Raw genomic sequence first — 26,603 nt, 5'->3', positions numbered from 1 at the left:
GATAAACTGTGGAAGGAGTGTTTGAGCCTTATCTCACTTTCGTTCCAGTTCATAAATACTGACTTCACAGGCCAGCTGGTTTAGGTTAATATGCATGTGAAATATGTTGACAACATTGTGACGTGCACTGCATTCTTCTTATTTAATGAATGCAAGAAGAGTTTCACTGATTTTTTAACCAAGCCCACCAGCCCCATATGCTGTCTGCTGAAAGGCTAAGAAAACTCAAACCCCTTACACATCCATCTGTTTGAATATGTCCTTCTATTCATTTGTTTCACACTAATACCAGAGAGCCTTTGATGAACTATTCCATTTCAATATAACTGCCCATTCCAAAGTTGGAAAAAATTAATTGGGTCTTTTCAAACTAATACTAAAGTTCTCAGTGTCATATTTTTACTAAACTTGATGCTTGCCATTTTGCATTACACATCCAAAACCATAGCAGCTTTGATGGAGAAGGAGGTGGAGGACTATAAAAAATCAGGGTCATGCTGAGTTTTAGTCATTAATGTTTAAAAACGTTCATCAAAATTCCCTAGCATGAATTCAATCTCCTGGAAATTAATTTGACGCAGATTTAGAAATTGATGTGACTCCTTTGTACAAGCATGCTTTAACTTAACACACATACACAAACCCATTGCATTCAATCGCTGTTCAGCTACTTTAAAGTGAGATAATGGTTTACAGGCATTATCACAGAACTAAAAGTGTAAAAATGCAAATATAAAACATTGTACAATCTTCCAGGAAGGATTGTCATCTGCCAATGAGAAAACTATTTTCTGAAGCAAACTGAGGTTAATCCTTCTGATGGACATGCACACGATGTGACTCACAGCAAGGGCACCAATTAAAGCAGAGGAAAGCGCCACAAAAACATTAAAGGTAATCCAATTACTTAGACATGCTCACTGACTGATTAGTATTTCTGACATCAGACAAATGACTTCCTTCCCTTTCATGTAATAATTAGCAAGACATGAAGACATACATGACAGCATACACACACATCATAATATGCTCAGATAAAAAAACCTTCTTTTGTGGCAACATTTACCATGAAGTATGCTGGACAATTTAAACTGATGCAACAGCTGGCAGGAAAACTCCAGACATCTGGAATTTGTTTATTCTTCACAATGGTCCAGAAAAAACAAACAAACTTTTATTAAACCAAAGTAATTGTGTTTGTCATTGATTTGTCAATTGAATGTTTTTTATACATTTTTGAAGAATACACTGAGAAAATCACGAGAGTGCATTTTCCTTTTTTACATTTCTTTAAATATCAAATATATTCAAATCAAATATGTGTTCTGCTATATCTACTGTAACTAGGCACTGCAATCATCAGGTTCATAGGTATCTTAAGAGAAAGAGAGAGCAACCTTCATTTTGCAAAAGGTGAACTCACTTATCATATGTCAGCTAGCACATAGAATAGTCTAGAATAAAGAATACAGACCAGTACAGAATAGCTTATGCCTTGCAATGAGGGGTGTGGAACACATTTGGACATGACTCTTCTTGAGGTGGCATTAGACTGAATTCTAGCCTACCCTCTGACGCCCGGTTGGGGCATTAATTGGTGAGCACAGCCGGAGCCCTCCATTTGTGCGTTCATGCTGTGTCCAGCGCCTGTCTGCGTAACATCAGAAATGTTAGCATTTGGTGCACTGCTCCCCCCTTGCTGCAGTGAATGCTTTAACATAAACGTGTGCAACACACACCTTAGTTTACTGTTCTGTGTCTCACACGGGATACAATGGATGAAATAAGTCGAAACCAAGAAAAAGTGTTTGCAAATCCCGTTTACGTAACAAAAAACGTTGATACGGTATTTCGTTTAATGCATTCCCTAGATGACACTTGCTCATTTCAACTCTTGGTGTTGTCACCAGTAGTACAACTCTAAGACATTCGGCCATTGTCCGCATCAGGGTACTAACAATAAAGCTATAGTTTTCTGTATTTACGATGCGATCAGATGAGTTTTTATGGCCGTACTAGTCAGTGAGAAAATGCGAGGAACGATCGCGTTGACCTCTTGTCAGGACTCGCACGATTATGTCATTATTAAGGAGGAGTTCTTTCTAAGGGCCTGGTATATAACGCCACAACAACAGTGGACATCGGCTTTAATTGTGTCCTCACCATTCTCACGGAAAGCTGAACTGACCTGCTGGGAGCATGGTAAACTACTCAATTATGATTTGATGCACATTAATAGAATTACTTATTTACTTGTTATGTTAGAGTTTTGAAGTACTAATACTAATTAAAGAGAACAAAAAACTAGAAAAACGTGTTTATTTTTAAACGGATAAACAATTAAAGTGGTGCCAAATATATTTTACAACAGATTAATCGTGCATCAATTGGAGAAGGAATTTTCGAAGATAAGCAGCAAGATTATTCACATTAACTTATTATGTAATTTAACGTTAAATTAATGCAAAAAAAAAAAAATTAAATAATAATAATAATTTGGCTACCTGCCTAAATATCTATTTCAGCATAGTCTTTCTTTCGACAGATTCGTTTGCTACTGTTCGCCCCCTTGTTGTTTGTTGGATCAAGAGCTTTGGCGTTTCAGCTGGATGAACTGACGAAATATATCGACAGTCACCAAGAAGAGTATGTGCAGGCAAGTCCATTGATTACCGTGGTTCAATTATTTGTGGGCTGTGATGTGACTATTACTAGCCACTGTATATAAGTCTTATTTTATATATTACATTTAAAATGCGCACATATTCCTGCAGCTTTCCGAATATAAAAATGTGTGTGAAACGCCTGATCAAATGTAAGCTATCTTTGTGTGCAAAAGGGCGTGCGTGCTGCCTTGTGTATGTGCGCGCTTATGTGTGTGTGTGCGCGCGAGCGCGGGTGCGCGTGTGTCCTTTAGACTCTAAGGGAGTGGGTTGCAGTGGAGAGCGATTCGAGTGATGTGCAGAAGCGCTCGGAGGTGGAGCGTATGATGAACATAACGGCGGAGAAGCTGAAGGCAATGGGTGGGAACGTGGAGCTGGTGGATATTGGGCTTCAGGAGGTGAGTGCAAGCCGTGGTTGTGGCTGTTGTATATTGCAAATCCTTTTTCATAGCTAGCTACCAAATTTGCCGAAGTTGTAAGGGAGGTATGTACAATCACTGACGGCCTACAGATGGTGTGACTTGGCTGAATGAAACTAAAAAATGGGTTACCAATTTTTGTTTAATACAAGGCTGTGTTTTCTTGTATTTTCAATTAAGATTCTTGACTTGCCCAACTAAGTTTTAATTAACCAAGTAATGTGAAAACATAAAACTAGCTAGTGCTGCAATAAGGTAATTTGCTGGAAAAAAATGCATAATGTAATGATGAAGGAAGCAATGCTTGCATTTAACCTGTTTAAGCATGGATGTTTATGAGTGTTCCATTTAGGACTTTTCTGTGGATGATTACCTCTTTACATTAAATAACTGCCATCTGCATGAGATCACATCATTATGATAAAGTGTCATTTTTAACCTATGCTAATTTTTGTTTGTGCTTGTTCTGTTTACTCATTACTCTGTATTCCAGTTACCCAGTGGCAATTCCATCCCTTTGCCGAAGGTGGTCACTGCCCAGTTTGGCAGTGACCCGGCCAAGCACACGGTCTGCGTGTACGGTCACGTGGACGTGCAGCCAGCCAAGAAGGAGGATGGCTGGGCCACGGAGCCTTACAATCTGACCGACCTCAACGGTGTGTCGCCCGTGTGTCTCTCTCCCTGCAAAGAGAAACAATGACTGCAGTACTGCATTTACATTCATTACAAGTGTCACTGGAACATTTGTGCAGCACAACCAAAAACTAAGCATGTGTTTTATAATTACTCAGTGTGGCTAATTATAAACCCAAGCCCGTGTTTCATAATTATTCAGTGTTACTCTCTCCCCAAATAAAAAAAGGATTGACTGGCCTTAACTTAAATACAAGGTTAAAGTTATACTATTTTATATATTTCTAAAAAATTATTAATGTACACAATATGGGAGGCTCCATGCACAATTCTGCATCTGTCTCATAAGAATATTCTTCTCCTTCTCACAGGAAATCTCTATGGAAGAGGGGCTTCAGACAACAAGGCTCCTGTGCTGGCCTGGATTCACACAGTGGAGGCCTACCAAGCACTTGGCATCGTAAGTGATATTCTTTATTAAACTCACATTAACCATGCTGAGGTGTGTCAAGCTTGAGTCCTGCAGGGCTGATGTGTATACTTGTTTTTCCAGCAAATTTGACATAAGCATAATCGGTTCAATTTGTGAACGGTAATTAGTGCAGAGTCACACGTGTACTCTAATGTATTGTTTAATTAAGAAATGTCAAATGGAGTAAATGGCTAGGCTAATTAGAACATTAAGAAGTCTGGATGCTGGATCAAGAACTAGCATACACATCTATCCTTTGGAAACTGAGTGTGATGCCCCTAAACTAAATGGTTTTTATTATTTTTATGTTTCTGTTAAAATCTTGATACTTTTATTACGTAACATTTGTTCATTTTCTCATTTTGGTGAAAGTGACTCATTTTTAACAGTAACTTAACTTTAACTGACTAGGTAAAGAAAGTATAGAAAGAAGAGGAAAAATACTGAATACTGGTATTGAAATAAATGTTGAAATTTTAGGTGAAAGGGGGATTCTAAACTAATCTGCCGCTTTCTGATGTCGGTTCACCTATGACCTTCACTTCACAGGAGCTCCCAGTCAATGTGAAGTTCATCATTGAAGGCATGGAGGAGACCGGATCCAATGGTCTGGATGCCATGATCATCTCGCAGAATGATACCTTCTTTGCTGATGTGGATTACATCATCATCTCTGACTGCGGTTGGCTGAGCCGCCGACCAGCCCTAACCTACGGCACCAGAGGAAACTGCTACTTCTTTGCTGAGGTGAGAGGAGGGAGAGTGCAGTTCCACATCTGACGATGTGAACGTCTGCAAGATACCTACAGCTTCTTCAAATACCTTACAGCTTCTTCCTTTCCTGGTGCTCATGTTGAAGGCTTAGCTTTTTGTTCTAAAAGTGATTTTTTAATGAACAGCCCTTAGCACACTTAAACCACTTCTGATTATATAGAGCGTGTTTTGTATCAGGTTGTCATGGATTCACAGTAGGGGGCCTCACGTCTTGCACTAATAATGGGCTGGACTCACCTTGTTATATTTTCCTACATTTAAGAAGATTCTGTAGCCGTTTAAAAAATCCCCATAGGCTGTTTTTTTGTAGCTTAACCACAATTTTATGTATACTCATACTGCCTTCTATTATTTCTTATCTTTTTTATTGCAGGTTGAGGGGCCTACGCAGGACCTGCATTCAGGAGTATATGGAGGCACTGTGATCGAACCCATGACTGACCTCATCGGCATACTGGGTAGGATTTAAAACCTAACTGACATAAACTGCCTTTACTTAAGAAACTCACATTAACCTGGTGCAAAAGGGGCAGCAGTGCACCAACTTATGATTGCAAATACATGATCAGGTACATGTAAAGGCAAGGCTTCCTCATTAGTGGAAGGGCATGGTGTGCTTTGCTTGTGTAAGGTGATGGTGGGTGTTCATGGCTCCTGAGCTTGGATGGTCAGTTGTTGCTGATGACCCGAGTCCTGTTATTGTTGTTCATTTTGTGAGTCTTTGTGTTGCGTTTTCACATATCATCAGCTCTGTTGATCAGAAAATAGCAGGTGGTGGAGAAATAAAATGGAAAGTGATCAAAAGGCAAATAGGGAAGAAGAATGAAGAAGGAGCAACCTTACAACTGCAACAAGCGAACATGAGAGCAGATGTACAGTGAATACACGCTGGTTTCGTGCTTGATGCAATTCTCCTGTGTTTTATTAACTTATTATTATTTATTAAGTTTATAATCACATATTTTGCTCCTCTCGGAATCAATGAACCTTTGCTCTTTGCCATTCCTTGGCTGCTTCCTCTTCAGTAGGTCCATCACCCTGTCTTGCAATACTACTGAATGTGTGATGCTCTCACCTCCATTACCTACCCCTCCATTCCCCCAACAGACACTCTGATTAGCCCCAGCGGAAAGATCCTCATCCCTGGGATTCCGGAGGCGGTGGCCCCCCTATCGGATGAGGAGTGGAAGATGTACCAGGACATTGAGTTTGATGTGGAAAACTACAAGCAAAAGATCGGCGTCAGCCACCTCATGTACAGCAGCAAGGTGACCGCAGGATGTCTGTGTGGCTGCTCGGGTCTGGGGGTTTTTTCTACGCTGAGAGACAAAGCTGTCAGTCGTAGTCTCAGTTATAAACAATGACCTTATCTGACCACATTATTAAAACCTGTAGGCCTACTGCTGACTCTGTAGTATAGACTAACCAGATTGGGAGCTCCTGCATACTACTAGAGATTCTCATTGGTTCTTTACAAGTCAGCCCTTGACAGTAGACATTAGCTTCATGCATCATAGAGTTCATGAAATATAAGTTTTGGTACCTAGGTAGAGTTTGTAATATACCTAACTGTTGTTTCGTGTCTCTTTACTTCTGTTTTGACTGCTTTTCTTAAACCCCAGGTAGACCTGCTAGCCCATCGCTGGCGCTACCCCACAGTGACTATTCACGGCATTGAGGGAGCTTTCTCTGCTCCAGGCACAAAGACGGTCATCCCTGCCAAGGTCATCGGAAAATTCTCCATCCGTCAGGTGCCCAACATGGACCCGGCAGTCGTGGAGAAACAGGTACAGTAGACTGACCATACAGTTGGCTGACATTTTCTGCTTAGACGTCTGTTAGAAAAACGGAGCCCTATCAATTTTTCTGCTACTTATTTGCAATCGATAAAAATATTTTCATAGCAGGCTAACATAGGTAGCTTCTGTGTGCGGTAAACTAAAGTTATGTTCTCTCTCTCACGGTGCGACCCCAGCTCTATCTAACTTGCAGTAGAGTGCTATTAAACCGTGTGCTGTTTACCTGTGTCTGACGGCCTGGCAGTTTAGAGCCGGAAGTTATGTGCCTACCTCACACAAAAAAAGGAAAAATGGCAGCGCCCTAGGTCAGGGCTGAAAAACTTGTGTATACAGGAGAATCTAAGAATTACAGACTGATCAATCAACCGAACAGGTATGAACCTGGCAGCGACATAGGCATTTTTCCATTTTTAACCTGTCATACAATGCATAGATTCTCTTTGTTATTATCACTGATGAAGAAAAGTGAGCATTAAATGGAAATGTCACAGTTTCCATTGATTAAATACCTGGAAATTGACCTCTCCCAGGTCTGTTTTGGATCCATCTGGATCCAAGTACCTGAGGGAGTGGCATAATGAAATGAAATGAAAGCTTTCTTCTTGAATTAAAAAAATACTAGCATTTTGTTGTGTTTCTCAACACAAAGCACTGACAGATACTTTTACACTTCAATGTTGAGCAAACACTCTTATCCAGAAAAACATTCACAGATTTGTGTATGTGACAATTGTGACATGTAGACACCTGCTTTTATCTGCTGGGGTCTGTAAAATCAAAATCCCAAACCGGGAAGCCTCAAGAACTACTACTTAAGATATCGTATTAATTGCTCAAATTATTGGGACTTGCAATAGCTACATTCATAGTTAAAATTAAACAGCACAGATGGCTATTTTTATTTTACTGCAAACTCAGGATGTTCAAACTTTTACTCCAAATCACAATGGTAACTCTGGTGTGGTGTATCCACTCCAGGTCCTTACTAGTTTATGATCTGGTGTTTCTTCCGAGAGGTAGTAGAACCTTTCCGTAATATTAGTCACCAGAACAACTTGCATTGATTATATATAAGGCTATATGTTTTGATATTATATTTGTTATTATCTATTGTTATTAGATTTGATGACTGGGGGGGGAGAATAGAGAGAAACCAGCATGTGCTGATGATCGCATCAACAGAACAGATCAATTTGAAATGTGTCATATAGACTATGATCAAAGAACCCACATTTAAACATATTGTCTCCTTCATAAGTCATAATCTACAAACTATGCACACAACAAAGATGTGGATTTTATTCTGAAAATACTAACAATTCATCTCTTCAACAAGTACTGCCAGAGCTCACAACAGGAACAGAATGTCTTTTCATCTCACAAGACGGACATATATCCAAGCAAAAAAAGAATGAACTAAAATAAGGACTTGAGGGGAACAACTTCTGAAAATGCAAATGGGCGTATTGCAGGTGACGGACTACCTGAATGCAGTTTTTGGCAGACGGAAGAGTCCCAATAAGCTGAAAGTAACTATGGTCATCGGGGCCAAGCCCTGGCTGGCCGACACCCAGCACCCTCTGTACGACGCGGGGAAAGAAGCCGTGAAGAAAGGTGAGATGAGCTACAGCCATGTCGGTGTCATCGCAGGATCCTCCCATTTCATACCCTATGTGGCTCATCATTGGTTCATCATCTTCTTCTCATTGTTGTCTGTAGTATGATGTCATAATGATTAGTGATTATGATCATAATTTGTATGGGTATTGCCATCATCATCAACATCATCATTGTTGGGTATCATCTGCTAGTTCATTGTGACGGTGATGATAGTGATGGTGATCTCATCCCTGCAGTGTTTAAAGTGGACCCAGACATGATCCGTGAAGGGGGCACGATTCCAATTGCCAAGACTTTCCAGGATGTGACCAGGAAGAGCATCATTATGTTGCCCATTGGGGGCTTTGATGATGGCCTGCACTCCCAGAATGAGAAAATGAGCAGGTGACCCAGACCAGCATGGAATAGTTCACAACCACCATATGCATTCTTACTCAGTCCATTGTTGGCAAAACAGTTATTCTGCTTCATTAAAGTGCACGACTGTTCACATTTAGTGTAGTTTTAGAATTGAATTTCCAGTAATTCCTGGTGAAAGAGTATAAGTGTAGACTCATAGCATGTAGGTTACCTAAATATGTCTTAAGAAAATATGAGCCTTAGTTGAAAAATATTGCTTTAAGGATCTGTGGTGGGGGACAGATGATTCACTACATACAGTAGGTTCCCCATAATAGTATACTTTTGCCATCTAATGGTAAACAAAGATCATTTTTACACTTTCAGGGAATGTTCACTCAGTAAGTGGGTGACATGTTTGTTACTGTGGCTTTTTATACACAGCCAAATCGACAGTGTAGAATCCTTGTTCTCATAACATTGCCGGGAATCATTCTCAAACATGTTCTTTTTTTCTTTAGGTACAACTACATAGAGGGAACCAAGCTGTTTGTTGCATACCTCCACGAAGTTGGGCAGATTAAGAGGGACTGAGAACGTCCCTTCTGAAGAATAAAATTGGGACTATTAAACTGGAACCCTGCTCTCTTTTAAACTCCACAGCCATGAGTTCAGCAGCAGCAGTGTACAGCATACAGCTCTTGTTTCATAAAAGACTTTTATATATACTTAATGGAATATTTTTTGGACTTTTTAAAAATGATTTATTGTCATTTGAGCACACAACTTGGCAAATACATGGAAATTTCTCTCAATTTCACTTTTTTTCTCAGTCAGCATTGCATACATATGACAGTGTTAATAATCAGAGAATGATAGAAATAGCTTACATTGAAGGGGACTAGAGAGAAATAAAATCATTGTTAACATGACAATTCACTCTCACAGCCTGTCTCCCTTTCTTTCTATGTCCATATCTCTTTCCAGGACAATTGTGTAACCCAAATGTAAAGACAGATACAATTGTTTGTCTGGTTATCTCATTTGATGCCAAGCCACAATCTTTCCTTTTCAATCAATTTGGTGTCAGAGTGCACCATTTGTAAATGGTAATCAAAGTCCAATTCAGATACACTTTATTTTCAGGACAGTGAACTTGTGTTGCTGAAGCAAGCATGTACAGTAATGACATTCACAACATTTTCCACACCCAATAAAGAAAGGGTAAAAAGTTTTTACAGAAAATAATAAAATACACAAATTAGGAACAACTATCACTCTGTTTTGGGCAAATACCGCCAAAAAAAACATTTAGATTTTTTTAGAGACCACATTTAACCCTTTAACTGACTTCTCAACCATGCGGTAGAGCTGTCTTTGACAGTGAAAAAACCTATGAGAAAAAAAAAAATCTGCCCAGCATCCTTATTGGTGTGGGGCTCCAACCCCCCTTAATCAATTTGCATAAAGGGTATCTTTTTTCAACACAACTATGTGGAGCAGCAGTTCCTGCACTTTCCCCACTCTGACAACGGAGGCAGCACCACAAATCACTCCCCAAAGATTAGGGCATAAAGCAGGAATTTGGCAGGTAAGGGATAAACCATGATGTTTTTTCAGATAGAAGAGACCCTAACGAATAGGAAGATGATATCAAAAATGTTAAAAATCCATTGTGCCAGAATTTTACAAAAACATGCTCAACCGTGCGATTGATATGTCGGTAAAGGGTAGAAATGACCATGATGCAGGGCAGATGTTAGCATAGTAGTTAGTGTGGTAGGAAGATGTTTGAGTGGAAAAAGTGAACAAATACAATGAAATTATATTATATTACTAAAACACAATATTATCCTATTACATTATACACTGCCTGGCCAAAAAAAAAGTCACCGTTCGGATTTTTTTGGACAGTGCCCACTGTTTCAAGCCTCTGGAGGCAGTGTTATGATCTGGGGTTGCTTCAGTTGGTCAGGTCTAGGCTCAGCAACGTTATGCGGCAATAAAATTAAGTCAGCTGAGTACCTGAATGTACTGAATGACCAGGTTATCCCATCAATGGATTTTTTCTTCCCTGACGGCATGTGCATATTCCAGGACGACAATGCCAAGATTCATCGGGCTCAAATTGTGAAAGAGTTGTTCTGGGAGCATGAGGAATCATTTTTACACATGAATTGGCCACCACAGAGTCCTGACCTTAACCCCATTGAAAGTCTTCGAGATGTGCTGGAGAAGACTTTACAGAGTGGCTCAACTCTCCCATTGTCAATACAAGATAATGCAATTCTGGACGGAAATAAATGTTGTGACGTTGTATAAGGTTGTCAAAACAATGCCACGACGAATGTGCATGCACATATATGTTATGGGAAAACATGTAGTGCAGTGTATTGTTTCATTCTTAGTGATGGACACCAAATTTTTCTATGGCAGAGGAAAGGGTAGCAAAGCTGTGGTCCCCCTTGATCCAGAGGAGTCAGACATAGAGGACAGTGATGAGGACTTGGATGATCCTGACTATGTGCCAAGGCACACAGGTGACACAGTTGAAGAGCTACCAATCCCTGAGCTTAGTGAGCCTGATACACGCCCAGCCTGTGGCCCACAGCGAGGGCGATGCAAACTCTGCCCAAAGGGGGTGTCACGATAGAAGTGTGCAGAGTGCGGAGTCTTCCTGTGTCTAAACAGCACACAGCAGTGCTTTGTCACGTATCATCTCAAATGAAAGCTGAAAATGAGGTGAATAAGAGATTCCAAGTCTGATCAGTTGAAAAAATATGTTCAGGACTGAGCATGAACTCAGATACCTGCAATGGGTGTTTTTTAAAGTTTAAAGTTTTTTAAGTTTTGTTCATGAGTTTATACTTAAAATAAAATGGCGATGTATGAAACGGTGCCTGATTATAAAGCAGAAATGCCACACAATGGAGTATCTATACATATACGTACACAGATGTTTGTTCCAAATCGTAGTTAATGATATGTTCGACATGAAATATGTAATCAAAATGAAATCAATGATACCTGGAATGAATGTTTTTTTACATACATATTTAAACTGTTTTGTTCATAGAAACAAAATAGTTTACACTTATAAAATGACAATCAAACAGTGTCTGATTTTAAAGCAGAAATGCCATATGATGCAGTATATGTCAATATATACATATTTGTGGACCTAGCCATTGTAATTGATGGGACATTTACAGGCCAAAAACATGTTGATGGAGTGTAAAAAAAGCAATAAACTGTTTTAAGGTTTTAAAGAGAGATTTAAATGATTGTGTTTCAGGAAAAATGTTCTGAAATATAGCAATTTGTGAATAGCATCTTTTACTATAAACTGACATCTCAACCGTACGGTTATAATTTCTAAAAAAGGGGCAAGTTATGAAAAAAAAACTGTTATTTGGTGCTCTAGTAATAGGTATTTATGGTTAAATAATTTTTTCATCACCTATTTCAATGAGTGACAGTTAAAGGGTTAAGGTACAAAGTTCAAAGGAGAGAACCTTATCAGTGGCTTTATTGACAGGTCTTCATGGCCACAAACAATCTACTTGCCAATAGAGGCAGATTTCAGCAGTACTATTAAGAGAGATTTCAAACCTGACCAGCCCTGCATAAGAACTGAAACATCTGTTTCTGACACATGCTCACAGACTACTTGCCTTTGTGAAAGCCTTTACTGGTCAAAGAGGAAGGATTTTCATACTTAACCCTAACCAAGTTAACCACTGTAGAGTAGATGTCACATCCAGGTTGAGTATCAACGGTAACAAGACCCAAACAGGTTTAACATTTTCACTGGGTAGTACCTCCCCTCTCAACTAATGATGGAGACCACTTTGACAAAAATATTATTCCTGAAAACCACAGAAAACTGCTTATCTAGAGAGGGTGGTACTACTCTCCCAGGGTTCCTATAATACGGTTAACTAAACTGATGCGTTCGTGGATTAGTGCCAAAAGCAAAACAAATAATCTTCATTTGTTGACATAGCTGGTTTATTTGTGATTTGTCAATAATACATCTGTGCATTAAACATTAAAGTCCGTCCTAACCATATTTTAATAACCCTGTGGCCCCCAGTAAATCACCGAAGCATTAATAGTTATATTGATACTGAGAACATGGATTTGATAGTCATGTGTTTGCTGACTATTCCTTCTGTCATGTTCCGGTGTTCCTGTCTGCGTTTTCCCTGTTGGGCCGCCAGATGGCGGCACTTCTGTTTTGTGTCCTGTTCCCCCCTGTTAATTGTATTATTGGTTGTCTCGTTATTCCATCATTGTTCCCACCTGTGTCTTGTTATCCCCTCCTTCTGGTTTGATTGTTTTTTGAGTTCACCTGTGTCTTGTTACCCCTTGTCTATTTAAGTTCTCTGTTCCCTTGACTCAGGTGCTGGTTCCTTGTGTATGTTACCTGGCTTACATGTACCTGCCTGCTTGTGTTTGTTCCCGACTTGCGTATGTTTCAGACCCTTTGTACCTGCCTGCGTTTTTTACCTGTTTGTGGTTCGTTCTGATTGTTTGTTCGTAATCCATGTGTTCGTGCCTATCCCCTGGTGTTCTGGTGTTTTTGGATTTTTTCATTTTCTTGTTCCTGTGTTTGTTTCCGATGTTTCAGACCCTTTGTACCTGCCTGTGTTTTTTACCTGTTTGTGTTTTGTTTCTGACTTGTATTTGTTTGACCTACCTGTTTGTTTGAATTACCCTTGTGCTCTGCCTGCCTGCGTTCTGCCCTGACCGTGTTCTGCCCTGCCTGTATTTGTGAGTCCCTCTTGTTTTCTGCTTTGTTTAGATATTTTTTGAGTTCGTGTTTTTCCCTTTGCGGCCTTGTCTGTTCCCTGCTTGTTGCCTGTCTTTAGTAAAGTCTTTGTTAATTTTCCCTTTGAGTTTTTTTTTTTTTTTTTTTTTTTTTTTCCCCCCTCTGCGTTTGGGTCCCCCCTACCCGCGCCGTGACACCTTCGTGGATATTATGTTTCTCAGTTTGTAGCCTATACTAATGCATTGTGTAAGTAATAACTTCTGATAGATGGTATGTGGAATCACAGCTTTGTCTATTGAATGATCCAAATTTCATGGGCAAGCACGATGGGAAGGCGTCTTACATTAGATAAATAATGTGAGATGGTCTCAAGTTCACAACCAAGACTATTATCCTGCCAGACTTGTCAGCAATGTTATATATTGCTAATGTCTACAGTTAAACTAGCAATGAGTTGCATGCGACTAAACTATTAGTAGTAACTACTGACTAATGACAAGTACCAACAAGAGTGTTTTCATTTCATTGAAATAACCCATTTATCCATTGTGTTACACTTTAAATGGCTCATTTTAAGTTTGTTTTTTCAATCTGTTAAATTCAGCAAATCAGAAGCAATCATGCTTCACAGTTTATAAAAATATTTCATGCTTAAGTTTGTGCCCTGCAGAAGTTGCGTTAACTTTCACATAGAAAATCAACAAAAAATGCAATTTGACCAGCGGTGCCCAAACTCTCTCTCTCTCTCTCTCTCTCACACACGCGCACACACACACACACACACAGCACATTTCAGGCACACATAGGAATATTTGTACTTCATTAATGATAAATCTCACATTACATCATACCCTCCAAAAGTACATAAATGCAGGGTTCAGAAACTCTCAATGGGGTTAAGAACCAGACCTATAGACCCAGCTACATTCAGCCATGGTAAGTTTTTCTTCATACATTTTATACTTTTCACTATGTGTGTTTTTGCTAAATGACCACAAAATGAAAGCGATCAGAACAAATTAGAGGCCTTACCCTCAGTCTGTCTAAATGAAGCAGCATAGCGTGTGTCCTTGGTATGCCTTAACCACAATATTAAATCTGGATGGGGGCTTGGGAGGGGCGAAGCACTGTGAAAGCAGGCTCCTATTACATCTTTCTGACTGCTGTTGTCAAGGCTGTCCACCCATCACTTTGAAGTCTGTAACTCAAATTACATAGCGTGGGGATTTGATGAAGTTACCCAGACAGCATCCTTACCATGCTTTGCGTGGACAGCTGAAATTCTCGTTGGCAATGATCAACAGTTCTGCTAAGAGATACTTTGGGCCTAGCGTACCAGGGGGACAGGATGTCTTGTCACACTGGTACACATATGGAGGAATTAAAAATGCATGGCCAAAACTAAAAGACTTTGCTGCCAAATATTATTGCAGACCAGCTAAACAGAAAAATAAGCATTTAGGGCACATGTGTTATGAGCTTTTTGCTGTGGGGAGCAAAACAAAACAGTGTGGTGAAAAAAGTACACAAAACACATTTTAAAATCAGATTTAGGCAAGTCTGGTATTTATTCCTTCCTGATGAAGATGATAGATAGTTTCAAGATTGAAATTTTTGGATTTTATTTTATTAGGTAACTTTGAACTGACTTAGCCAAATTCAATTTAAAAAAGAAAGAAAAGAAAATCCACATTTCTCTTACAATACTAGTAGCGATTGATGATCAAACTCTAGTTATTGAGATGTGCTAACCCAAAATATCTCTTCAAAAAGAGAAATAACATAGTCAAACTGGGCTTGGTGAGTGAGTGCGTCAATCCTTCTGCCTTCCCCCTTCTCTCTCTATTTGATGTCAGGGGCTGAATGATGTCAGTAAAATAGACATCTCAGAGGGCCTCAAATGGATAAGACATGAGAGAGGGCATACTGGGTCATAACCTCCATACAAAAAGAATATTCTAGATAAAACAGCAAAATTTGAACTTGAAACTCAGAGGAAACTGTCGCGTAAACACATGGTGTTACACTTGAGGAAGAAGTGCATTTTGAGTATAACATTATGTGCCCAATTTACTAAGACCTTTAGGATGTGCTAAACTTTTTAGCACATGCACAAATAATTGGCAGTGTTACTAGTTTTTCTTGTGCTTAAAGGTTTTGTACAAGATAAAAGTCTTAGTAAATCAGCCCCATGTTTTTAGACAATTTTGAACAGGTACTGATAACCATGCAGAGCATAGAGCACTGCACAGGTACAGATAACCAAGCAGTGCATAGAGGACTGCACAGGTACCAATAACTATGCAGAATAGAGCACTGCACAGGTACCAATAACCATGCAGAGCATGGAGCGCAGCACAGGTACCAATAACCATGCAGAGCATAGAGTACTGCACAGATGCCAATAACCATGCAGAACATAGAGCACTGCACAGGTACCAATAACTATGCAGAGCATGGAGCACAGCACAGGTACCAATAACAATGCAAAGCATAGAGCACTGCACAGGTACAGATAACCATGCAGAGCATAGAAGACTGCACAGGTACCAATAACCATGCAAAGCATAGAGCACAGCACAGGTACCAATAACCATGCAGAGCATAGAGCACTGCACAGGTACCAATAACTATGCAAAGCATAGAGCACAGCACAGGTACAGATAAGGACGGAGTGTAGCACAGTGGGTAAGGAACTGGGCTTGTAACCGAAAGGTCGCAGGTTCGATTCCCGGACCCTGCCGTTGTACCCTTGAGCAAGGTACTTAACCTGCATTGCTTCAGTATATATCCAGCTGTATAAATGGATACAATGTAAAATGCTATGTAAAAAGTTGTGTAAGTCGCTCTGGATAAGAGCGTCTGCTAAATGCCTGTAATGTAATGTAATGTAATAATAACCATGCAGAGCATAGAGCACAGCACAGGTACAGATAACCATGCAGAGCATAGAACACTGCACAGGTACCAATAGTCATGCAGACAGCAAATTGCCTTTTCTAAAACTGATTTGCCTAGCTTGGTGTGTTTGTTTTAGATTAGACACAAATGCATATATAAATAAAATTAAAAAACAAAAATAAATAATTCACTTGATTCATAAAAATCTTAAACCATGACTAGTAACCGCTTCTGAGAATCCCAGCGACTGTCAGAAACTAAAGTTGTCACTTATTGCCAACTGGGTGGATCTGGTGTTAGTTTTTCCTGGCTGCCTGCCACGACAGGTTGTTACGGCCTCTCTTGTGACAAAGAGCACCGCCTACTTGGGCGGCGTGTTCCCACGGCACTGTGTTCTTTGTTCCTTGGACACCTTACAACTGCAGAGCTTCCTCTGGCTACGCATACACATAGTGTTGATACATCACTTATAATATAACATAGTATCTTCTGGGCAGGACAGTGTTTGGCTACGATGGGACAGACTGCTTAGAAGAACAACCTTCTGTCTCTTGTTACCTCTCAGGCCTCGCTAGTTAAAAAAAAAAATTTCCCTTCTGGCAGGCGGGGTTCCCTCTGGCTGTCGTCATGCTCCTTCATCTGTCGTCTTCTTCCTCTTCCACTTCCTTGCCATCGTCTACAGTGTTGGATCCTCTGTTTCTGTACATCGATGAACATCAGAATGAGTTTGTCCAGGTGAGAATGGAAATATCCTTTCCCCTTATTTTGCATTTGTAACCTTTGCTTTGGCGACACTGAATAACAACATAACAATACAGCACCTTACAACTGAGAGAGAGAGTGAGTGTGTGAGAGACAGAGACAGAAAAAGAGTGACAGAGAGAGAGAGAGAGAGAGAGAGAGAGAGAGAGACTCATGGCATACGTACTGTATATGGATATGAAGACTGTATCTAGAGTAAATCCATTTGTCTGATAGAAACAGACGGAGAGAGATAGACAGCCCTGAAAGCATGCCTCTTCTTCTGCCTGACAGAGGCTGCGTGAGTGGGTGGCCATTAAGAGTGACTCCAGCGACCGGACGCTCTGGGGTGAGACCCACAAGATACTCAACATGACTGCAAACAGGATTCAGGAGATGGGAGGTCAGGTGGAGTTTGCTGACATAGGCACTCAGAAGGTATGGCCTAGCTTCACGCTGCAGTATTCCTCTCCTGAATTCACAACACTATTCCTCTTTTTAATTGGGATCAGACTGTTGTCTGTTGGTAGGTTGTTGATTCCTCACCCCTGAAGGAACCACTGAAACCAGTATTTGCAGAAGTATTAAATTACTCTTTCTACATGTCCATTAATACCATCTAGTTTTCGAGAGTTTGGAAATGTTAACAACCTTAGACGTGTACATTTCAATACAGCAATATAAAAGCAATGTGGCAGAGTTGGGTCTTGTAAGAAAGTGCACAAACAGTGCATAAAACAACTGTACTGTAACTCACTATCTTGTCCAATTGGTTTTGTCTAACTTGCTTAAGGCACTGTAAGCCCATTAATGAAAATGATGCCGAATGCATACAAACTAGTGAAAGATCTAACAGCTTATTCTGTTCTTTCACTGAACGCTTGTTTTGCATTTTCTTTAAATAAACCCTGCAGCCTGAGCCAAGTGAGCCAATCACAAGACTTCTCTCCACATGAAACCCTATGATTGGTTCTCATCAGCTTGTTACTGATTAAAGAGGATAGCTCCACACTGTTTAGAGCTTATGAAGCCTTCTTGTTTTCCCGTTTTGGTCACCTCGTTCTGTGGAAGCTGTCAAATGGGGAGTCCGTGGCTCTGCCACCTGTCCTCCTGGCACAATTTCAGAGGGACCCGAATAAACCCACGCTCTGCATCTATGGACATGTGGACGTCCAGCCTGCCAAGAAGGAGGATGGCTGGTCCACTGACCCCTACAACCTGACTGAGATCAATGGTGCCCCCTTTCATTCTCCCTGAACCAGACTGCTCTGTAGTGTTTCAGAAATAAACTCTTAAGGCTACATTACATAACTAGGAGTTTAAACATTTCTAGTTCTAACCAAGAAAACCAGGGAGCCAACAATTAGAACTGGAACAGCTACTCTCATTCCACAGGTTAGGAGTTGCTATTCCAGTTCTTATGCATTTGGTCTTGTGCAGGGCTGTTCAACTTAAGGTCCTCTAGACCGCAGTGTCTACGAGTATTTACCAAGCACTATGCCACCTGATTTCACATTGAGCTTACTTCCTGAACCAAGGAGCAAACACAGTACCTGCATACATTGTGGCCCACAGAACCTGGAGTTGAGTAATGCTGGTCTAGTGGTTTAAATCTGATATCAGATAGCATTTTTTATTCACTTGACATATATGATTACCCAGGGTATACTTAAATGGCTTATTTTTCATCCATTGTGTTAGCTGTATATTCACCTAAGCAATTCAGGAGCCTTGCTAAGTAGTCAGCCTAAAGTGCCTCCACTGGGACTAGAACCTATAACTGTACCATCATGAGTACGATTCCATAAACATGCTATTGTTCTGATGACAAACTACTACTTGTGAGTTTGTGGATGCAGGTGCCTAAGTGGATGTACAGCCCGATGATGAGGGCTGGTTGTCACATCTTTTTCACAGGCAATCTGTATGGCAGAGGGGCCACAGATAACAAGGGTCCGGTCCTGGCCTGGCTGCATGCCCTGGAGACATACAAAGCCAGCAAGCAGGTTCTGCTCCCCGCAGTCCCCTATATGTACAGCTGTGTATATGTACAAACCATGCATGACTGATTGATTGATTGACTGATGGTTTGATGTAACTGTAGGAGGTGCCAGTGAACCTAAAGTTTGTCATCGAGGGGATGGAGGAGGTCGGCTCAGATGGCCTGGACGAGCTGACCAGACAGCGGAACGAGAGCTTCTTTTCCGACGTGGATTACATCGTCATCTCCGACAACGTGTGGGTCAGCAAGAGGCCGGCCCTCACCTATGGCACCAGGGGGAGCAGCTACTTCTTTGTAGAGGTAAAGCTCTGCTTTATTTATGCATTCATAAATTTCACCCAGATGAGGTGTGTGAGGAGCTGGCTGATGCCAGTTTGTGTGAACACTGAAGTGAACGCAGTGTGTTATAAGCTAGCATAACTGATGAGATGGAACGATGACTTCTGTTCAATGCAGGTGGACGGCCCGAAGCTAGACCTGCATTCCGGAGTGTTCGGAGGGTCTGTTCATGAGCCCATGACAGATGTGATAACCCTGCTTGGTAAGATCTGCCGCACAAGAACATACAAACATAAGACTTTCAGATTGGCTGACATCTCCCTCCTCTCTACCCTTGGCAGGCAGCCTGCTGAACCACACAGGGAAAATCCTCGTCCCAGGGATCTACGAGTCCGTGGCCCCGCTGACTGAGGAAGAGAGGAAGCTGTATAAGGACATTCACTTCGACATGGAGGAAATGAAAAATCATATTGGGGTCAAGAGCTTCTTACAGGACAATAAGGTACTTAAATGTCCATGAAACTGCCATACAGAAGGGGAGGAGGCTGAGGGAAGCACACGGTTTCGGTGACAGGAACAGTTTATTGGCAAACTCATCTGGAAGGGATGCCATATCTTCAAGATTAAGGTTCTGCCAGCTTGTTGAGCTGTTGGTGTCTTGTGGGTTAGCTGAGGGAGCATATTGTCAGTGTCATACAAAATCAATTTTTTTGTCATTTTTTTCCCATTAATGGTTTTTGCACAAAGCTTACAACACATAAGATTGAATTTGGCTGACAGGATACTGAATTTATGGTTGAAATGGTAACATGGCATGGCGTTCTGGCACAGTGTATGACGCTGCCATTTGCTGACATTGCCAGGAAGAAATCCTCATGTCTCGCTGGCGCTACCCATCCCTGTCCATCCACGGGATCGAGGGGGCGTTCTCTGACCCGGGCTCGAAAACAGTCATCCCCCGACGCGTGATTGGGAAGTTCTCCATCCGCCAGGTGCCCAACATGGACCCAGCTGTTGTGGAAAGACAGGTAAAGACTAAGCGATCCTACCCAATGAAACAACCCACCCATGAAAGAATGATAATCCCCAAGACACACACATTTAACATAAAAAGTGTATTTCAGGGCAAATTAGCTAAGCAAATTAGACTATAGGTTTACCTCTGAAAAATGAAAAATAACAAGTAAGCTTAAATAGCTGATTTTACTGTGCTTTATTACCAATTATTTTACATAAGTAGACATATTTATACTTAGTGAAAGACCTTCTTGCCCAGGTTATGATCCTAGTTTTGAACCAGCCGGATTTCCACTGTGTTTCTCCCATTTAAAACATCTAACAGGTAAAAGAGCACCTGCAGGAGGTCTTTGCCAAGCAGAAAAGCCCCAACAGCCTGAAGGTGATGGCAACAGTGGGGGCTAAACCATGGGTGGCCAACTTGAATGACCCACAGTATATTGCTGGCCGAAAGGCGGTTAAAGCGGGTGGGTTTCATCATTGCATTTCATATTTTCATTATTGATGGCTTTAGTTGCCTAAATGGCATCTTCAGTTTCCATTTCCATGGCAAAAGCCCATAAGCAAAAAGCTTGGTCAGTCATATGTTACTGTCCCCTTCTGCACTTTCATTACCCTGTTGATTACTGGTAATGGGAAACTTTGTCAATCAATGACATTTATTTAGTACATGTTGGATCCTTCGGAAATAGACAAAAAAAACCGAATTGTGCAAGGGCATTCAAACAGATTAGAAAAGCACTACTGCAGAAAAATATTTTAAAAAACAATCTTAGAGACAGTAGCAGTGTAACAATAAGTACTAAAATTAACTAATATCAGTATTGTCAGCTAAGTAGATAATGTACCTAACAGTAGTTTAGATGCTAAAATGAAATTTCAGGGCTACACAACCTGGTTTAATTTGATATAATACATTTGAATAATATATAAAAATTATTTTTGTATCAAAAAATGTTTTTGAGAACAATTTAAAATGCATATTTGAATTCCAGATTATTCAGAATATGGGGGCTCGATATGAGTATATGAATACCAACTAAACTGTCTGGAGTCAGTTCCAGAAATTAATTGTAACTCAATTCATAATTAAACAAACTTATTGAAGATTTGAATTCATATTTCAAATTGACTAAACTGAAATGGAATTGACAGCATCCGGGTTATTATTATCATTTTTTCAGTTTTTGGAGTGGAGCCGGAACTGATCCGAGAAGGATCCACAATTCCCATTGCCAACAACTTCCAGGAAGTGACAGGGAAGAGCGTGATGATGCTGCCCATTGGAGGACATGATGACGGAGAACACTCTCAGAATGAGAAGATCAGCAGGTCAGGAGACAACTCCGTCACTCTCTCATGCACTCCATGTACACAAGCGAGTCATTTATATTGCTATTATGAATACACACTACATGAAACAAACCTGTTATATTTTTAGGTAGTAACTGAAAACAAGAATTAAGGGAGCTATTCAAAACGCACTATGCACTCTGATGTGTCGTTTTTGGCAGTCTGGAACAGTGTGTGTCAGTCATTTTTGACAGTATCCCTACTGCACTTCCCGTCTTAAGGATTCTATCAGACCTCTCTCAGATATTTAACACACGTTTACTTTTTTATTTCACAGGTACAACTTCATTCAAGGGACAAAGCTCTTTGTTGCCTTCTTTTATGAGCTTTCCAAGCTCCAGAAAGACCAGTGAATGTCACATGCAATCTTCTGTTTTTTTCATGGAAGGCTGCTAAAAAGAAGACGTTCTGTTGCCTCTTCATCATCGCGACCATGAAAGGGACAGTGCACTTTCAGTGGCTTTGGATATTATTTCAATTTTAGTAAATATTTTGGATTGGACAAAATCATTTTTGTGTGCTGTGAATGATATTCACAGAGAAATTTCCAATGACAGGCTTCGCAATGGCAAATAAAGGGACATTTAGGGCTGTATTTTAACAGCCTTAGCGCATGGTGAAAAGCACAACCTGCAAGTGCATTTTGGGAAATGTTATGCAACACAACAGGCCACAAAGAATATTCAGGCTATCTGAGAGCTGTATTGTAATGTTCCACCTGACTTATGCAAACATCTGAAACACATTTTCAGTACTCCAAACTCCTCTCTATTGGGCCAATGCATTCAATACATTTTCCATTGAATGACAATTGACACGCTATATAGGCCGACATATCTTTTAATGAATAGCCGTTATTTGTCATTACTACAATTGTCTAATTTGTATCAATATTATGACCATCCATTATGACATGTTGCATTTTATTGTGTATTTTTGATATACACAATAATAATCTTTCACATTGTAATCTTGATGCTGACAGGAGGGTGCATGTGCATTGCACACCCGCCTACGTAGGCATATTACTCAACCCTCAACATTGCGCCCAACTCTCAACATCGCGCCCTTACAATAGCAGTGCAACTCCAACAGGACTTAAGACCAAGCTTTGGCCGGTCAGAACTCAAAAGCTTTCAGCTCCATTAAAATAGCAATACGCGGACAATTACTGTGACCATACCTAATTTTAAGACCACCCACGTGGGCGCAAGGCTTTTTGCTATTTTAACATGCTATTTTGCATCTGTCTGAAATAGCAAAGACAGTGTTTGGAATACCGCCACGTTCTGCCAAGTCCAAGATAGAGAGTTCTGTGGTCTTCGCAAAATTTGTCTAATTTTAGATAGCATCACAGTGCTAAAACAAATATTTTGAGGATTGCTGATTCTCGAGACTGCTCTGTGTTGGTGCTGTTGGATTAAAGTGCAGCATTTAATACAACTGGTTATTCCATGCTGATTGACAGACTGAGGAATTTGCAGAGGATCTCTGTGACTGTGCTGAAATGATTCTTATTGCGTTGGTTAAATAGAAAATGGTTGATTTCTATTGGTGATTATGTGTCCTTCTCTACAGCAGTTACTTCTGGTATTCCTCAGGGCTCAGTACTTGGGCTAATCTTGTTTTCTATTTTCTATTTCCCTTGGGTCTGATCATTCATCAGCATTATATATTTTTAATAGTTATGCTGACAAAACTGAGCTGTACTTGTCAATTAAACTTACTGATCTTAACAAGTTGTTGCTGCTGAATGATTTTTTAGCTAACGTGCAAATTGATGGCTCACAGTTTCTTTCAGCTGAACTCCAATAAAACTGAAGTTCATAACATTGACTGTAATCAAATCCAGTCATTTTTGGGGCTGCTTGCTTCCAACATTAAACCCTCTTCCAGAAACCTGTCTGTTTTTCAGTCCAACACTTAACTTAGAGAAACATACTAAAAAGCTTATTCAGGCATGCTGTCACCCACTCGGAAACAATAGGTCACAGCTTGAGGAAGCTTTATTGGCTGTTCCTGAATCTAGGTTGGAAACAAAGGGGACATTCTTGAGGCTCCTAGACTCTGTAGCGGCCATCACATAAACATTACAACTGCTGTCTGTGTCATCATTCACTCTAATTTGGAGAATTATTATTATAATTATGCATAAACCCTGAGACAAATGCACTCAAAGAAAGCACTGCCATGATATAAAATATAATATTTATGTGGTGTGAATAAACACTGTAAAACTAATTTGAACTAATGGTCAGCCTCTGGAAACAAAAAGCCACTATACAAGCTGCTTTGGGGTTACCTGAAATGGATTTTCTTGCATTAGACCACAAACCCCAAAATGCCCATACACAAGCCATTTTAAAGTTGGTTGGTCATCAGAAACTGTAAATACATACACATCCTTCATTGTACATAAAAACTGACTGGGCCAATCAATAACACACACTCAATAAGAAATTATATCCAAAAAACGACAGAAAGTGAATTACATCTTTAACACACTACTACCACGTGCCTCTTTTACCAGATTACAGTGATTTTTTATTTTATCTTTCATATTTATACACAACATTGCAGCCTAATAATGAGACTATTATGCACCAGCTGAGCATATTATTTGTTTACATCCACATTTTTATCGAGGAAAACAAAATCGTTTTGTTTTTAATTTAATTCTGTTCAAAGACAGATTTAGATTTTGGCTCCCTCTAGTGTTATTTTCAAAGATAACATTCTCTTCTCAATGACAGGCAAGGCAAGTAAAGTATACAGACATTCTGTCTGATCTGGGGGTCCAAGTCTTAGTGAAACAACAAATGATATGCACTGCCTTTGATGAAGACAGTAAATAATTTAATGCTGAATAATTTAGTTTGTATCATCAACTATAACTACCAATTGTTGCTCTTAATTATGTTAGCCAAATGTGCAGGTTACAGGTTCATATACATTACATTACATTACATTACAGGCATTTGGCAGACGCTCTTATCCAGAGCGACGTACAACAAAGTGTATAACCATATCCAGGAACAAGTATATACAGCTCTTAATTAGTTTTATTACATTTTCAACATCCATTTTTGCCTACAGGAAAAAACTGACCTTAAGTTGCTACTCTCAAACAACCAGTCTCAGCTTATTGCACTGTTAAACCCCCAATTTCAAAATAACGTCCACATTTATACCTATTACCAAATCACAATACTGGAAGCCAATACTTATTTCACACAGATTCATTGTGTGACTGGGCTAATAAAGCATCATCATACATGCAACAGAGGGAACTAGCATCCTTTAGGGAAGAGACAGAAAGAGCAGCTATTGTGGGTGTGTTCCCTATACCCTAAAATATACCACTTTACAACATGCATGGCACTTGTTATGGTCAAATACTAATGTAAAAGGACACAACTGAATAATGTAGCTGGACTGAACTTGGATTCCATGTCAAAACCTTTGACTAATTAGTAAAATTACTATAAAATAAGCAATATGCTGAAATAAAATGTATAATGTATCACCTCTATAACCTGTCGGACTATATAGAGGTATCAATTAAAGGACATTCGTTAACAATTTAAATGTGACAAAAAGCAAAACGGAGAACGATGAAACGACGATTTATCACCGGTTCATTAATTTACTTGGGGTTTCAGATAATTCAACCTGTCGGCCAGTAGGGGCGCAGTGATTCGGATACTGAACTAAATAGAATGGCTGGCGTTGAGAAGAAATTACCTTTCTGGTTATGACAAGTGGTTGCAAAGTTATTTTACGCCTACATTTAAGACTGAAGGAAAGTTTGAGAGCCTTCTAGCACAATAAAACGGAAACGAAAAGAATGAGCAACAGAGGAAGCATGGCCTAACTCAAGGCTACGACCTGAGCTCACTACCATGTAAACAGATTAATCCAGACAGCTATGGTATGTAAAAAAAGTGCACGGTTAATTATGTCTAATTCATGTTCATTCAAGTTTCAGCAAAATCTCTTGTACTTTGATCAATATTGAAAGTATAAACTTTTGGTGGGCGTTATAATAATTTCCTCAGATGACCAAATAGGTAATTTCATTATGTCAAATATATACTATCAAGTTCAATGGTGATCAGTATCCATTAATAAGTCCTGGTGAGACTACATCATAATCTAACCTATTTAATTTTTCAGGTTTAGAGAACTGGAAACTGCACAATTTTCCAATTTAAGCAGCATAAAACTGTTCAGCCACTTCACTCGTTATCTGGGTAGATTAGAAAGTACAATAAAAAAAACAAACAAAAAAAAAAAACTAAACGCTGACGTATCTGTAGTTTGACCATACAGTTGGACAAATAACAAAACCCATCGATGAACTAAAAATTAACATTAAACATTTCATTGAACGTTTCTGTCAGTCAACCCTGTTTTGACCCCTATGTAACGTTCCTGCGAGTGAGTGGGGGAGTGGAAAGCGGAGCGAGTGACGTAACGTACAACTCGGTCTACGGCACGCCACTTGTGAGCAAGAGCATAACGACGGGACGCGGGAAGAGCCGAGGTATTTGCAGGTAAGACTTTAAAACAACCTATGTAGTGGCGATTTACACACATTTTACAGTTTCAGAAACTCTACGGAAATTGTTATTCCGCTTATTTTTGCTCTAAACTCTAAAAAACAACGTTTTTCGGAGGTAGCATTTGGCTTCCTTTTTGGGCCTCTGCGCTGCCGTCGTTTCCCCAAGCCTAGCGAAAACAGGTTCATCCCCAATTCCATTCCTATTGGACGTTAATGATGAGCCCCTTAAGTGGTTGGACGACTGACACGCCAA

General features: G+C 40.0%; 3 protein-coding genes across 3 annotated transcripts in view; all 3 read left to right on the top strand.

Annotated features, from left to right (window-relative positions):
• Window positions 1-2,065: 2,065 nt before the first annotated feature.
• Window positions 2,066-9,664, top strand: zgc:114181 (uncharacterized protein LOC619255 homolog). Its single transcript, XM_035390899.1, has 12 exons — window positions 2,066-2,202; window positions 2,546-2,656; window positions 2,918-3,061; window positions 3,576-3,738; window positions 4,087-4,175; window positions 4,737-4,934; window positions 5,335-5,419; window positions 6,069-6,229; window positions 6,584-6,748; window positions 8,233-8,374; window positions 8,617-8,764; window positions 9,241-9,664. The coding sequence occupies exons 1-12, from the start codon at window positions 2,200-2,202 to the stop codon at window positions 9,311-9,313; spliced, it is 1,482 nt and encodes a 493-aa protein (XP_035246790.1). The 5' UTR covers window positions 2,066-2,199; the 3' UTR covers window positions 9,314-9,664.
• Window positions 9,665-14,280: 4,616 nt separating this feature from the next.
• cndp2 (carnosine dipeptidase 2) lies at window positions 14,281-23,622 on the top strand. The gene is made up of 12 exons (XM_035414055.1): window positions 14,281-14,429; window positions 16,998-17,129; window positions 17,430-17,573; window positions 18,207-18,369; window positions 19,053-19,141; window positions 19,240-19,437; window positions 19,594-19,678; window positions 19,758-19,918; window positions 20,280-20,444; window positions 20,759-20,900; window positions 21,618-21,765; window positions 22,064-23,622. Exons 1-12 carry the CDS (start codon window positions 14,427-14,429, stop codon window positions 22,137-22,139), a joined length of 1,506 nt encoding a protein of 501 aa, XP_035269946.1. The 5' UTR covers window positions 14,281-14,426; the 3' UTR covers window positions 22,140-23,622.
• A 2,630-nt stretch (window positions 23,623-26,252) lies between these two features.
• znf407 (zinc finger protein 407) overlaps window positions 26,253-26,603 on the top strand; it is a 194,807-nt gene continuing 194,456 nt past the window's right edge. Inside the window, exon 1 of the mRNA XM_035414067.1 lies at window positions 26,253-26,342. The gene's annotated coding sequence lies outside the window, so the exon portion shown is untranslated. The remainder of the gene's footprint in view (window positions 26,343-26,603) is intronic.

Source organism: Anguilla anguilla, chromosome 1, assembly GCF_013347855.1.
Source record: "Anguilla anguilla isolate fAngAng1 chromosome 1, fAngAng1.pri, whole genome shotgun sequence".
NCBI lineage: Eukaryota > Metazoa > Chordata > Actinopteri > Anguilliformes > Anguillidae > Anguilla > Anguilla anguilla.
The sequence above is the reverse complement of the archived record's forward strand: the minus strand, read 5'-3'. Positions and strand labels throughout refer to the sequence as shown.

Excerpts from the sequence above, each read along its gene's own strand:
- cndp2 (XM_035414055.1), top strand. Across the intron at positions 17,574-18,206 it reads CTGACATAGGCACTCAGAAG|CTGTCAAATGGGGAGTCCGT; the intron begins GTATGGCCTAGC and ends GTTCTGTGGAAG. Across the intron at positions 19,438-19,593 it reads GCAGCTACTTCTTTGTAGAG|GTGGACGGCCCGAAGCTAGA; the intron begins GTAAAGCTCTGC and ends TGTTCAATGCAG.
- zgc:114181 (XM_035390899.1), top strand. Across the intron at positions 2,657-2,917 it reads ACCAAGAAGAGTATGTGCAG|ACTCTAAGGGAGTGGGTTGC; the intron begins GCAAGTCCATTG and ends TGTGTCCTTTAG. Across the intron at positions 6,230-6,583 it reads ACCTCATGTACAGCAGCAAG|GTAGACCTGCTAGCCCATCG; the intron begins GTGACCGCAGGA and ends CTTAAACCCCAG.